Here is a 15,002-nt window from a genome sequence, read left to right as displayed (position 1 = left end):
CTTTGAGATAAAGCCCATTGTAAAAAGCGCTATACAAATAAACTTGAATTGAATTTTTCCATTATTACATACTCCATATGTATGACAATTCAACCTCTACATTTATTGTTAGACCAATGACAAATCTACCTCATTACTAAATCTACCCATTTCTTTAAAGGTTTTACATTTGAATGGAATTAGAATAGTCATTGAAATGAAAAGTAACTGAACACGACTAAATCAGCCCTCAGTAATATTTCACCTACAGCATATTAACAATTACCTATAAAAAGTCTATAATCTCAGAATCAGAATCATTACCTATATTTTTAAGCAATTCTAAAACGAATGAACATACGAATGTGAAAGAGACTGAAATAATCTAAACCGAGGCAATTACGCCAGAAACGGACCAGTTTTCTTGCTTTTACTGAATAATAGAAAATATTTTATTGACATTTTAAAAGACATCTTTTTTTCTGCTTTTACCATAATGACAGAACCCACAGCTCATAATCCTGCAGGAAGTTTAAGACACAAGGGAAAATAAAAATGAACCAGGATTTACACACACAGTGATCTCCACCTCTCTGACTGTTATTCCTTCCCTCTTGTCATTCTTTTTCGTGGAGCCTCTTTCTTTTTCCACCATAGCTACATACAACAACAAAGAGGAAGCAGTGCCTTATGTCATCTTCATAAACACAAGCTATACATAATATATACACGTATGTATCTGCGTGTTGGTTATGATTCACACAAGATGCCAAATCATGAAAACACAGAAAAATATAAAAGATAACATGAAAAATAACTTATGCTACTGCATAAAATAAAGAGATGACAAAACAGAACAACCTGTGCACAAATCACATTAAAAACATGTTAAGGAAAATAGGTCATTTCAAATGGTTTGTTTGATATGTCTTCGTATAAAACGGCTACTTTTGCAACACCAAATATTTAAAAAAAAAAGAAAAAAGAAAGAAAGCAAGCCTTCAGAGACGAGCAGTATGTCAGACTTGACAGTAAATATCTTATAAAATTCCCTGACTTGAAAATATTGCAGGATTAACAAAAAGAAGCGACACCAGCAAAACAATGAATTGCACATGAACAAAACACAAACACCAAAGAAAATTTAAGATACGTCTTCAAGTCCCTTATATACACAGGCGCCGTAGCCCATATATGGGTGAGTGCTTGATTATGCATGTCGTTTGATTTTGCATGGAACGTTGTAATCCTGTCTATTGCATCAGCACACGTCCTGATTATGGGCTCTATCACCTATTACAGAAATGTGAGAATTGTCTTGGCTAATTAGAATAGGTATTTTGGCTGATAAACCATTCATGAAGATACGCTTTTGGATTGGCTTCATGTAGTAAATTACGTGCATTCGTTCCATTGTGTCCTTCAATGTAGTCACTGGAAACTATTAATGCTGCATGCAGTTAAAAAAAGAAATAAATAAAGCATAATCTCCTGTTTCTGGAGAGGCAAAAAAGTGCAACCAGACTGATGACAGGTAATAACCCTGTGATCACATACCTACTGTGGATGGCTACAGTATTTTTACTTGAGATGCCACTTTTGAACTATTTGCATGTTAGTGCTTTCAGCTTCCGAGAGTAAATGGATTTGCTTGTGTTTCTACACATTTTTAAGCCATTTATATGATGTTGAATTCAAACATGTGAAGTGTGTTGGAGAAAGTGCATGTTTCTATCAGTGGGTTTCCATATTTAGGATGAAATGTTTGTTTTTCTGTATTTTAGGTCATGTCTATGCACTCAGCTGTGAGTCTTTCTACATGTTTAAACTGTTTTTTTGGAAGTGTTTGAGTTTGTTTTTTCTACATGTTGTAGGCGACGTATATGGGGTCGAGCTGGTCGGCGAGAAAGCCGTCTCTCAGGTGCATGCGCTGTTTCTCTCCGCGTGAGTTAATTGGAATAACGCCGGTATCCACGACGACCACCACACCCACGATGAGGTAATGCTCCTCCAGAACTACGTTGGTTACCATGGGAACCAGGTCCAGGGCCTCCTGCTCTGAACCGTCCAGCTCGACCACCACAACCAAGAGCTTAGTCCAGGTGAAGACGGCACTGACACACACACAAAATCAGAAATGGAGATCAGGACACGATTGAGATCCAAACCATCCTTTGCTCTACGCTTTCATGTTTAAAACTTTAATACACATGCTTCTGTGTTTGTGTATTATTAGAAATGGCCATTTATGTGTGGAGGCACACATGTACTCACCACTCGGTAATGCTCTTGTGGGTTCGAATGATGGAAGTCTCTATGTCAATGGGGTGGTACTGCATCCCTCTCAGCTCCATTGCCTCGTCCAGTGCTCCCACTACATACAGAGCATCGTGTCTCTCTACAGGAAAACATGTACAGAAAATGAGTTCACACACAATATAATAGGGAGGTTTGAAATGGCAAAGTTTTAAACTGTTAAAATCATTTTTTGATTTCATTCATTTCATGATGCATTTCATCCAACCAAACCTGTAACACTTAAACAAACAAAAAACAAACAAACAGAAAAGCTGTATCTGGTAACATATTACGATGCAGAAAGCAGCACTCACTCAAGAGAGATAACAGAATCAGCTACATAATTATTGGCACCCTGGGTAAAGATACTTTAAGTAGCGTTATAAGAAAATAATAAAGTATTTAATGTCTCCAGATTGTCTAGTATCCAAGCTCCATGCTTGTGGGGTCCTTTGAATCAGCTCAAAGTCAGAGGTTATCCTGTGGGTCTGTGGAAATTTATCCTTTTTTTTTCTCTATGGATTTGGACCTTTTGGATTTTTATCCTGCTGGAAAATGACTCATTTGTGGCAGACTTACTTTATCAACTGGATCCTAATCAACATGCTTTGGGTGATTTTACACTGTGTGATTACTGAAGCAACCAGTAGACACAGCGTGCAAAAACATCTGATTGTCAGATTAATAAAAACAACGGTGTTGTGTTCGTTCGAACTTTCACAACATTTGAATTTTATCTAGTACCAAAGCACGCTGTTCTGATATTCTGTGTATTTGATGTTCTGTTCATCATTTATCTCTCAGACACAAATGCAGGTCACAATGGTGTAAACAGTACGGCGTACACTCTTTCCCCTGTCAGTCACAGTAACCCAGTGAACTCATGTATACAGAACAAGGTGTACAGGCTTTCTCTAAGTTTGTTACGTTGCTCTGTTACAGTTCAAATAAGTTCCTGAGGTTACATTTGCGTGCCTAAAACAAAGCAAGTATCTGACCACTTCCCAAATGGTGGTTGTGTGATGGGTGCAGAGTTAATTAGATACACTCACCTCCACTGGCGTCGGTGAGTTCTGTCCTGCGGAGGAAGCCGAGGTAGCCGGTTCTCGCCCAGACAGTTTGTGTGTCACCAAAACTGAGTCTGGCACTAAAATGGTCCAAGCGAACATTCTCCTCTCCAAATACAGAGAAATATCCACTAGCATTCTGACTGCTGTGCACCCATATCTGCGTATATACACACACACACACACACACACACACACACACACACACACACACACACACACACACACTCATCATATATACTTCTACACCTACAATGGAGTGAAATAGTGTTTGCCCCCTTACCGATTTTGTATTTTTTTGTATGTTTGTCACACTTTATTGTTTCAGATCATCAAACAAATTTAAATAACACAAGTAAACACAACACGCGGACATTTGTGGATAATGGCTCTCACTGTGGTTCGCTGGAGTCCCAAAGCTTTAAAGATGGCTTTATAACCTTTTCCAGACTGATAGATCTCAATTACTTACTCTCATTTGTTCCTGAATTTCTTTGGATCTCAGGTCATGTCCACACTAATACATTTTCTTTTGAAAACGTATATTTTTCTCTCTGTTTTGTCCTTTCGTCCAACCCGAGACGGCGTTTTAAGTCAATGAAAACGTAGCTGTTGGAAGATGCTCTCCAAAGCAGATAAATTTGAAAATGCTGTCTTCGCGTCTTAGTGTGGACTGTGAAGACGGAGGCTTTTGAATACTATGACGCATTTTTAGTCATGTGATGCAGTCGAAAGCAAATAAACGCCTAGCGGAAATGACGCAGTCGAAGCTTTACTCATGCGCAGTAGGGAGATGTAAGCATTTTCATACATTTCAGTGTGGATGAGCAACTTTTGGAAAACGATAATGTGGACGCGGAGCGTTTTAGACGTAAACTCTGTTTTCAGATATATCCGGATTAGTGTGGACATGGCCTCAGCATTAAACAATTTTTTGAGGTTTTTTTGGTTTACTTCACTTTGTCAGTCATTATTTAAGTGCTTACTTGATTGTGAACAAGTGTGACAGTAATCAGGTTTGCGTGTGGATAGAGAAAGTGATCTCAGGTGTGATAAACCACAGTTATGTTATGTTTTAACGGGGACGACGACGACACTTTTTTCACACAGGGCCTTGTGGGTTTCTATTTAGTTTTCCCTTAATAATAAAACCTTCATTTAAAACTGCATGTTGTGTTTACTTGTTTATCTCTGACTAATATTTAAATTTGTTTGATGATCTGAAACATTAGTGTGACAAACGTGCAAAAACAAAATATCAGGAAGGGGGCAACACTTTTTCACACCATTGTATATTTTAAAGTCCCATTTACAGAATATCCATTTTTTATGCTATTATATATCATTTGCTCTAGGACAGCATTTGATTGGTCTAACCTCTCCTAAATGAGAATCTCCAATTGGCCCCTTCGTCTCTGGATTGGCGATAATGATCCGGACACCTGGTAAGATCTGCACATCCAAGAGAAAATAAAAGGAGTTTGTGTTTATTTATCAAATACAATATTTTGATATTTACACACAATATGTTAAAGGTTTTTAGCTAATTTAAAAAAAATAATGGCATATTTGATTTCTGACCTTGCCTGACTCCATGAGGGGCAAACTATGTGGAGATCCCTTTTCCACTAAACGTACTCTACAGCGCGCACACACAGACAGACAGTATTAAAAAACAGTCCAAAAAGATAAAAAAAACCCCAAAAAAACCCCCACAACAACAGATAAACGTGTCAATTGTGGATGTGCTACCTGTCATGTCTGAGTGCTCTCATGTCCACATAGACAGTAGTGGGGTCTGGTCCTGACGTCCCCTACACACACACACACACACACATCTTTATTCTTGCTCACCTCATTATAAAAATCATAACAGTGCATTTGTTTTTAACATCAAAAGCTAAACTGTGCCAAAATGTTTAATGATATAAATTCATGTGCTAATTCAGATACACACTATATAGCCAGATGTATGCTGACACCTGGCCATCATACCCTTATGAGCTTTGTGAACATCCCATTCCTGAATTAGTTCCCTGTATATTGTTATAATAACCATTAGATTCAATCACAAGATCATTAGTGAGGCGAGGCGCTGAGGCGCTGGGAGGAGGCCTGAGGACATGGAGTCATGGTCAGTGCTCTGTGCAGGACACCAGTTTGTCCACTCTAACCTTGATAAACCATGTCTTCTCTGACCTCACTTTTTGTCCAGGGACACGGTCATGCAGGAACTGGTTTGAGCCTCTGAGTTCCAGTGAAGGGAAGTTATAATGCTAATGCATACAAAACATTCTATACATCTGTGTGCTTCCATCTCTGGGACCAGACTGTTTGTGGCTACACCCAAATATAGTTGTAATGGTTGTCTGTCTACAATCATTTTTTCTTATATTTCACACAGGGATTCTCCAAGGGTACCAATTTATTCAGCTTTTTACAGTCAATGTATTTACTATATTGCATTAATATAATCACAACGAAATCATGAAAGTCAGGAAGTTTGATTCTTTTTAAATAAATATTTCAATTTAAAACAGCGCTGATTGAGATATTAACTGACCTGCAGACACACAGCAAGATTCACCCTGCAGCCAAAGGAAGTACTGACAGCACGAGGGTGAAGCCCAACGTCTTTAAAAAGCTTGGAGAAGGACTGAGTCAGAGAGATGCGAGGTCTCTCCTCGGCCACCACCACACACGTGCGTACACGGGACAGGTCCAGTCCTCGTGCCTGAGAGTCAGATACAAACAGAGGAACAGAAAAAGTTGTCAGTACTGTCATTAGAAGCAGTGTTTATATATGAATGGATATCTGTCAACCTGTCAGTGGAAGTATACACATGAATCTTGCTTTTGTGAAAGGGGTTGTGTGCTTTACTGTGTGTGTGTGTGTGTGTGTGTGTGTGTGGATGCACACCTTGAGTGAGTTAGTGAGCGTGCCAAGGGTCTTGGTACAGAGCTCCATGACAGAGTAAGAACAGAACGTGTCTCTCACTTTAAACTGGCTGACGGAGAGCAACCACAGGGCCGGGTTTACCTCTAACTCAGCTGGAGGGATCAGTATGGACTGGTGACCTGCGTATACACTGCACACACAAATTCCACACATTACATTAATTAAACACAATATAAACAGAACATAAAGACACTTTAAGCCCTAAGGGAGGCACCAGAGAATTTTTGAATGCAGTTTATTTACAGGAAGTTGAGCTATTACAAATAATATTTGCAAAATAGGTCTTGGCCTTATGTTTTTAACCATTATTATTATTATTATTATTATTACTTTTTTTATTTTATGAAATTAAAGAAGCACGAAAAACAATTTTTCATATATACATAAAAACACAACATGACATTACACACACGTTCATTTGTTCTTTAAAATTATTAACTAAATTATTAATTAGAACACAGTCTTTATAGTATTGCTTTAAGACAAATATGTTTGGGGTGCTATGGGGGAGCTTTGTTCTTTCTTGGGGATGCTGAAGCCCCTGCTAGACCCTCTTTGGTGTTGCCAATGACCCTAATCAGGATTAGTTTTATATGAGGAGGTAATGCAATAATACTAGTGTTACTGATTGAGCTAGGAGGTTCTTTATGAAAACACTCATCACTGTAGTTCCTACAGAGCTCGCTTATCCTGTGCAACATGTATTCTCTGGCCAATTTCCTTAACAAACACATGTCTCGAAAATGTATCCAGTCTGTAGGGTCCCATATTACTCGGTTATCTCTCTCCCTACTCTCTATTACATCAAGACTCAATCTACCCTAAGCAGCAAGAGCTTTGCAATAGGACAATAACATCTGATCTTTTCACTTTTCTCATGTTTTACGACTAGCTTCTTAATATATAAGATGTTCTGTACCTGCAGAGGCACCAGATGACAAAACCCAATCCACAGTAGGGATCCAAACACACAGCTACTTCACGGGAAGGATAAAGCTCACATTGCAACTTTATAGAGCGGCATAAAGCACTGGTAGCACTGTGAGACATCTGCAGGGTGAAGAGAGAGAGAAAAATGTCGAAAAGACAAATGTCATTGTGATCGTTATCACCACCAGAAAATGATCAAATTATACTGACTACAGTAAGACTATACTATTCATTTACATCAATGGATCACACTGAGCTGCAGAATCTTTTTTTTTTTTTTTAACATAAGCCAATCATTCCAAGGGGTCAAGAGAAATTGGACAATTTTGGGGTATAATTATTATTATTAATTGTTTGCAAACGCCTTCTGATTTAAAATGCCTCTATATATATACAGACATTCTTTATTTCGATGACGTTCTGGACATTTTCATTTCCTTATTAAGTTCCTTCTGTGAAATGGATCTAAATGTATATCTGGCCATAATAAGATATTAAGTCAATTAATTCTTTTTTATTTCTGGCCATGAAAAAAGACCCCTAAGGCAGAAACTGAGCCAAAGTACAGAAGTTGCAACATACAAACATACATAAAATTTAAAGGACACAAATATAAAGAACAATGTAAATGTAAACCATATGTCGGATAGATTCATGGATTAAACCAGTTATTTATAAAATGCTGACCGTGTTCTTTTTGCTTGGATGATTTGTCATATCTATGAGAAGTTTCCTTAACATCCTTGACTGAATTTCAGACCAGTAATTGCCAGAGTTTCACAAGCACATGTTTAACTGTACACACCTCTCAGCCAGTGTTTGTTACGTGAAACTAAATCGAACCGCAAACAAACCCAAAGCACCACTTTCACTTGTATTCAGACTTCTCCAAATGCACCAGCAAGTGTGAAAGGATGTGGATATTACCTTTGAGCTTACAGGTCTTTTTCGGTTACCAGGCTACGAGAATAGTTATTCAGTTGAATCTGATAATATATTTATCTGGTCTTAAATTTGCTTTACTTTGTGCTTCATGTTTTGCTGTGCATTGTATAATACCATAAATCACAGAAACAACCAATTGCTTAATATGAAAATGAAGGGGATGAAATACACACACACACACACACACACAGTCATGTCATGTCCATCTCTTAGCATGTTTTGTGATTGTGTGAGGGTGCATACTTCCACGTTAGTGTTTGTGTGTGTACCTTTACTCCAGCAAGCATGCCAGTGGTGGACACACTGAAGTCTAAGTAGGCCAAAGACTCTGGATCACATGGCTTATACAGCAAATGGGACTTTCTCTTTGGTAGATCGTCTTAATATACATAAATATAAATAAACATAAATATATATACAAGTTTTCACCAGTTTATTTACTCTAAATATTTCTCTCACACAACCCACACCTGTGTCCAGGACAGGTGGCCATGATCGAAGGTCCACCACAGCTGATGCTTCTTTAGACTTCAGAAGTTTACTGATTGCCTGTGTGGTCATGACACACCCCGAACGACTCACCTGCACACACAAAAGAGTGTTTAAGTAAAACAGTCATTTTTACAATCGGTAATTTTACCAGTGTTTTTTAATACATGAATCAGCTATAACATTAAAACATCTGCCTAATATTGTGTAGCTCTGCTTGGGCCACCAGGAAAAATCACCTGGCTGTCCACGTGATGTAATGTGATTCATCAGAACAATCCAACTTCCTCTATTGCTCCGTGACCCTTTTGCTGGTCCACTATTTGTCCTTCCTTGGACCACCTTTTTATGTAGTAACCCCTGCACACCAGGAACCCAGTCGTCCAGCTGATCAGTGTGTATCATATGTGTAATATTGGCTTTCATGGCATTTAAGCCACATTAAAAAAATTCCATTATTCCACTTTAAACCAGGAGTATTCAACAAAAACTGACTGTGCTATCATGGCTGACATTTAGCTTTCAGTGTTAAACTATGAAGGATTTAAAGTTTATGGCTATAAATGTTCCTAGTGGTTGTACTCATTTTGCACCAACACTTCAATTTACCTCTTCAAAAATCAGTGATAGTCTGAAAACTCAATCTTCCTGTAGCTAGTCCCTGATCAAATGAGCACGTTTCAGTTATATACAGTAACATATAAAGATGCATGCGATTAGAGCAGCAGACAATTAGCTACAGTAGCTGCTCAAGTTTTAAGTCACAGAACTATGGGCAATTTGTTTTCATTTCATATGTTGATCTGCTCTGCTGATTATTAGCTGACTTGGACCACTAAAAAAATGTAAACCTGGACCTCTGTCCCCAGTTAATAACCCCTGACCCAGAACTAATGCAGTTTGTGTAATGACCTGCACTTATAATACAGTTTAAAAACAAAACACCACAACCACATGTATAGATTTCCTGTTCCAGTGTAAGGATGTGTGTTGGTGTATTTACCTCCACAATCATTTTGACAGTTGGTAGAGTTGTAGAGATGTTCTGGGGATGAGGTGGCCGAACTGTGATAGGGATACAGCCGGCATACAAGCAACCGTAAAAAGCAGCAATCAGATCTAAACCTGTGACACACAAACACAACAGTACATACAGACTTACAATGGGCTCTACAAGTCTGAGGTATTCATCTATCCATATTTGCCCAGAGAGTTTACATTCCTCCTAGCGCTGATACGTTGAAGGCTGTTGACATCGGCTCTGTGACAGCGAGATTTCAGACCCTGCCCCCTAGTGTCTTCATAGCTATCTCTGGTATTTCAACCACACCATCCTGGAATCAACCATACTCACTTTTTAAGAGTTTGTGGACTGCTGTATGCTAATGCCATGGAGGCATACGACTCACTCTGTCTCCAATCTCCAGTTGCCTTTGTCCTGGTAAGGCTGCAGGCCTGACAGATTAGCCCTAGACTAAGTCTCTTACACAGAGGATGTGCTTCTCAGCTGTGTGCACACTGTGTTTTTCAGCACATATTCAACCTGAGCCTGAGGTAATGATGACTGTACCTGCCCTGTGGAAAACAACATGCTCGGTTCCCCCCGATGGCAACAGACTCAACAAGCTTATAAGGAAAGCAGGCTCTGTCAGTAGGCTGAGGTGTCTGAGAGGAGAAAGCTAAGGAAACTTCTCAGTATACCTGACAACGTGTGACACCCCATGCATAAGACACTGGAGACCTACTGGAACACATTCAGCCATAGACTGAGAGCAGCGAAGACAACCACAGAATACCACAGGAGGCCTTTATTACCAGCAGCCATCAAACTATAACTTGAGCAGAGCTGACAATAAACACTGACTGTATTACTGTATTAGTATGTGCACTATACCAACTCACATTATTTACAATATCTACTGTGCAATATTGTCTAAATGCTGAAAGGCTGAAATTCTTGTAAATAAATTTTAATAATAACAATAACAATAATAATAATAATAAGTAAAATTATTGAAAACATTTCAATAAATAATAAGTTGTCTGTAAATATTTTTTGTATTAAATTGGAAAAGAATGGAAAAATAGTAGACTTTAGGTCCCCATGGGCCTTAATTCACAATCTTAATGATGTTTAAATGTTACTCTTCCACTGCTCACTAACCAATAACAAGTATTAATTAATAAAAAAAAATAGAAAAAAGAAAGACAAGGAAATGTGGTTACCTGGTGGGTACACTAATGCTACATGATCTCCCTCTCGCAGTTGCCCTCGCTCAAACAGAAGTGCAGCAATCTTCTCAGCTCTTTTGTGGAGCTGCAGACATGTTAGAGAACTGCCCACTGTTCCCTACAACACACAAGCAATTAAATGTGAGAGAAATGAGTGTGCTGTGAGTTTAGTTTATGCTCTGTTATGAGCACTGCCTAAAGAACCACACACAGTGTATACAGTGTCAGGCCATCATTGTGTGTGTGTGTGTGTATTACCCTTGAGTTAATGAGCGTGTAAAGTATGTGGTCAGGTGTAGTTTGAGCTCTCCACTGCAACACCTCAGGCAGGAAAAGGAACTGGAACACACACACACACACACACACACACACACACACACACACACAAAATGTTCCAAATAAAAACACATGTTCCACACATATACACATCATCAGCCATATGCATTACTGTATATGAACACAGCCTGTAAGTTCTGCTACAAAATAGTAAATGTCACACAAATACATTCACCATCCACTTTATTGATGTGGATATTCAACTGAAACCTTGCCAATCATGTGACTGCAGTGCAAAAGTCTTAGAGCTGCTACAGACTTCCTGTCAGCTCAGGTGACTCATCTGATCCCAACTCACTCACTACTGTATATGATGTAGCAGGTTGGCTCCATGTGTTCATGTTGTTGATATCAAATTCTCTGCTTACTATTTACATATACAGCCTTTGGCACACGCTGTTATCCAGTGCGATGTACAAAAGTGCTGTGAAGTCTCTATCAGTGTATACATCATCACTGGTTCACTAGGTCACAGACTTCATTAAATACATAAAAATAGGGAATAAAAGTTATTTTATTTGTGTCAGGAAGAGTTGGGACTTCACCCATCGTTTGAAGATAGCCAGTAACTCAGCTGTTCGAACATCTAGGGGAAGTTCATTCTACATGGCTTGCTGTGTACCTACCTCTTATGCTGAGAGATGGTGGGACCAGTCGAGCAGTGCTGGTAGCTCTGAGAGTGGGATGTGCAGTGTGAGGAGTGATAAGAGCTTTGAGATAAGAGGGAGCTGCCCCAGATTTGGCTTTGTAGGCAAGCATCAGTGTTTTGAATCTTATGTGTGCAGCTACTGGAAGCCAGTGAAGGGAGAGCGGCAGTGGGGTGGGGTGTGGGAACTTTGCTTCAGCTGCATTTTGGATCGTTTGCAGAGGACAAATTGTGTTCAGAGGGAGACCTGCCAGCAGTGAGCTGCAGTGGTCCAGCCTTGAAACTACCATCAGTGCAGAAATTGATCAGACATAAGACAGGCAAGGCTTTGTACCAATCTTTAGTTGATTAGTTTTGTGAGTATTTGCTTACTGCAGCTTCAGTTTTCATTTATAGGCTGACAGAAGTGGAACCCAATATGGTTTTCTGCTGTTGCAGCCCATTCACTCATGTGCATTCTGAGATGTTTGTGAGTGTGTTTATGTGTGTCACCGCAGCACAGCCCTACATCTGTCCATTCTTCTCTGAACTCCTTCAACAGCAAGGCATATATTTTTAAAATCTCTCTCTCTCATATATATATATATATATATTTATATGCACTGATGCCACATGATTGATCGCTTGGTAAACTGTAGGAGTGAGCAGGTCTACATTCCTAGGCAAATAGCTACACATATTTGAGACTGATGTTTGTGTCTGTCACAAATCACAAATAAAGGTGTCGACATTTTTCTTGACAATTGTAAATTGTCAAGACACAATTTACAGACACAATCATGCACATGCATACAAACCTGATCATTGTCTTCCTGACTGAGGTCTCGCCCACTGGCCTGCGCCATCCGCTTTCCTGCCACCAGGTTCCCTACCATAACAGAGGCAGGACCAACCTCTGTAACACACACACAAACACACACACACACCTTTGCATCATAAACCTCGTCTGTACCACTTTTTACTCAACAAGCTTCTGCTGCTTCTAATATGAGAGACACAATATTTTTAAAACACCATTTGTACAGTTTCCGTTTTGAGCAGTTAAAATGCAGTTCTAGTGTGGGTGAAAAATCAAACTGGACAAAAACTCAGAATAGACTAATCCAGCAATCCATTACATGAACAGATGTGTGAATTTATTAATAGTTTGTCGAAAATAACAACATCATTGACAAAGGACCATTTTTTATTATTGGGTGACACACAGTACATATATTATAGCTGCGTAGTTATTTGTGTGTAACATTAAAAAGAGCTCCATTCGCCCAGTAGCACAGTCCCTACACACACACACACACACACACACACACACACACACACACACACACACACACACACACACAGTCCCTACACACACACACACACAGTCCCTACACACACGCACATACACACAGTCCCTACACACACGCACATACACACAGTCCCTACACACACGCACATACACACAGTCCCTACACACACGCACACACAGTCCCTACACACACGCACACACACACACACACACACACAGTCCCTACACACACGCACATACACACAGTCCCTACACACACGCACATACACACAGTCCCTACACACACGCACACAGTCCCTACACACACGCACACAGTCCCAACACACACGCACACAGTCCCTACACACACGCACACAGTCCCTACACACACGCACACAGTCCCTACACACACGCACACAGTCCCTACACACACGCACACACGCACACAGTCCCTACACACACGCACACAGTCCCTACACGCACACAGTCCCTACACACACACGCACACAGACCCTACACACACACGCACACAGTCCCTACACACACACGCACACAGTCCCTACACACACACGCACACAGTCCCTACACACACGCACACAGTCCCTACACACACGCACACAGTCCCTACACACACGCACACAGTCCCCTACACACACGCACACAGTCCCCTACACACACGCACACAGTCCCCTACACACACACACACACAGTCCCCTACACACACACACACAGTCCCCTACACACACACACAGTCCCCTACACACACAAGCACAGTCCCCTACACACACACAAGCACAGTCCCCTACACACACACAAGCACAGTCCCCTACACACACAAGCACAGTCCCCTACACACACACAAGCACAGTCCCTACACACACACAAGCACAGTCCCTACACACACACAAGCACAGTCCCTACACACACACAAGCACAGTCCCTACACACACACACACAGTCCCTACACACACACACAGAGTCCCTACACACACACACACACAGTCCCTACACACACACGCACACAGTCCCTACACACACACGCACACAGTCCCTACACACACACGCACACAGTCCCTACACACACACGCACACAGTCCCTACACACACACGCACACAGTCCCTACACACACACGCACACAGTCCCTACACACACACGCACACAGTCCCTACACACACACGCACACAGTCCCTACACACACACGCACACAGTCCCTACACACACACGCACACAATCCCTACACACACAAGCACAGTCCCCTACACACACACACACAAGCACAGTCCCCTACACACACACACACAAGCACAGTCCCCTACACACACACACACACACAAGCACAGTCCCCTACACACACACAGTCCCCTACACACAAGCACAGTCCCCTACACACACACAAGCACAGTCCCCTACACACACACAAGCACAGTCCCCTACACACACACAAGCACAGTCCCTACACACACACAAGCACAGTCCCCTACACACACACAAGCACAGTCCCCTACACACACACAAGCCCAGTCCCCTACACACACACAAGCCCAGTCCCCTACACACACACAAGCCCAGTCCCCTACACACACACAAGCCCAGTCCCCTACACACACACAAGCCCAGTCCCTACACACACACACACAGTCCCTACACACACACACACACAGTCCCTACACACACACACACACAGTCCCTACACACACACACACACACACACAGTCCCTACACACACACACACACACAGTCCCTACACACACACACACACAGTCCCTACACACACACAAGCACAGTCCCTACACACACACAAGCACAGTCCCTACACACACACAAGCACAGTCCCTACACACACACAAGCA

General features: G+C 41.0%; 1 protein-coding gene across 5 annotated transcripts in view; it reads right to left on the bottom strand.

The window, feature by feature from the left end:
• Positions 1 to 407: 407 nt before the first annotated feature.
• dip2cb (disco-interacting protein 2 homolog Cb) overlaps positions 408 to 15,002 on the bottom strand; it is a 53,724-nt gene continuing 39,129 nt past the window's right edge. For all 5 annotated transcript variants that reach the window (XM_027137908.2, XM_027137906.2, XM_027137907.2 and 2 more), the window contains exons 24-38: positions 12,679 to 12,776; positions 11,158 to 11,238; positions 10,894 to 11,017; positions 9,671 to 9,792; positions 8,649 to 8,760; positions 8,448 to 8,557; positions 7,223 to 7,353; positions 6,265 to 6,433; positions 5,908 to 6,078; positions 5,097 to 5,158; positions 4,926 to 4,983; positions 4,722 to 4,796; positions 3,330 to 3,504; positions 2,254 to 2,377; positions 408 to 2,093 (exon numbers count right to left, since the gene is read on the bottom strand). In XM_027137908.2, coding sequence (XP_026993709.1) covers positions 1,841 to 2,093; positions 2,254 to 2,377; positions 3,330 to 3,504; positions 4,722 to 4,796; positions 4,926 to 4,983; positions 5,097 to 5,158; positions 5,908 to 6,078; positions 6,265 to 6,433; positions 7,223 to 7,353; positions 8,448 to 8,557; positions 8,649 to 8,760; positions 9,671 to 9,792; positions 10,894 to 11,017; positions 11,158 to 11,238; positions 12,679 to 12,776 — 1,865 coding nt within the window. In that variant the 3' untranslated portion in view covers positions 408 to 1,840. The remainder of the gene's footprint in view (positions 2,094 to 2,253; positions 2,378 to 3,329; positions 3,505 to 4,721; positions 4,797 to 4,925; positions 4,984 to 5,096; positions 5,159 to 5,907; positions 6,079 to 6,264; positions 6,434 to 7,222; positions 7,354 to 8,447; positions 8,558 to 8,648; positions 8,761 to 9,670; positions 9,793 to 10,893; positions 11,018 to 11,157; positions 11,239 to 12,678; positions 12,777 to 15,002) is intronic.

The sequence above is a fragment of the Tachysurus fulvidraco genome, chromosome 22, assembly GCF_022655615.1.
Source record: "Tachysurus fulvidraco isolate hzauxx_2018 chromosome 22, HZAU_PFXX_2.0, whole genome shotgun sequence".
Classification (NCBI taxonomy): Eukaryota; Metazoa; Chordata; class Actinopteri; order Siluriformes; family Bagridae; genus Tachysurus; species Tachysurus fulvidraco.
The sequence above is the reverse complement of the archived record's forward strand: the minus strand, read 5'-3'. Positions and strand labels throughout refer to the sequence as shown.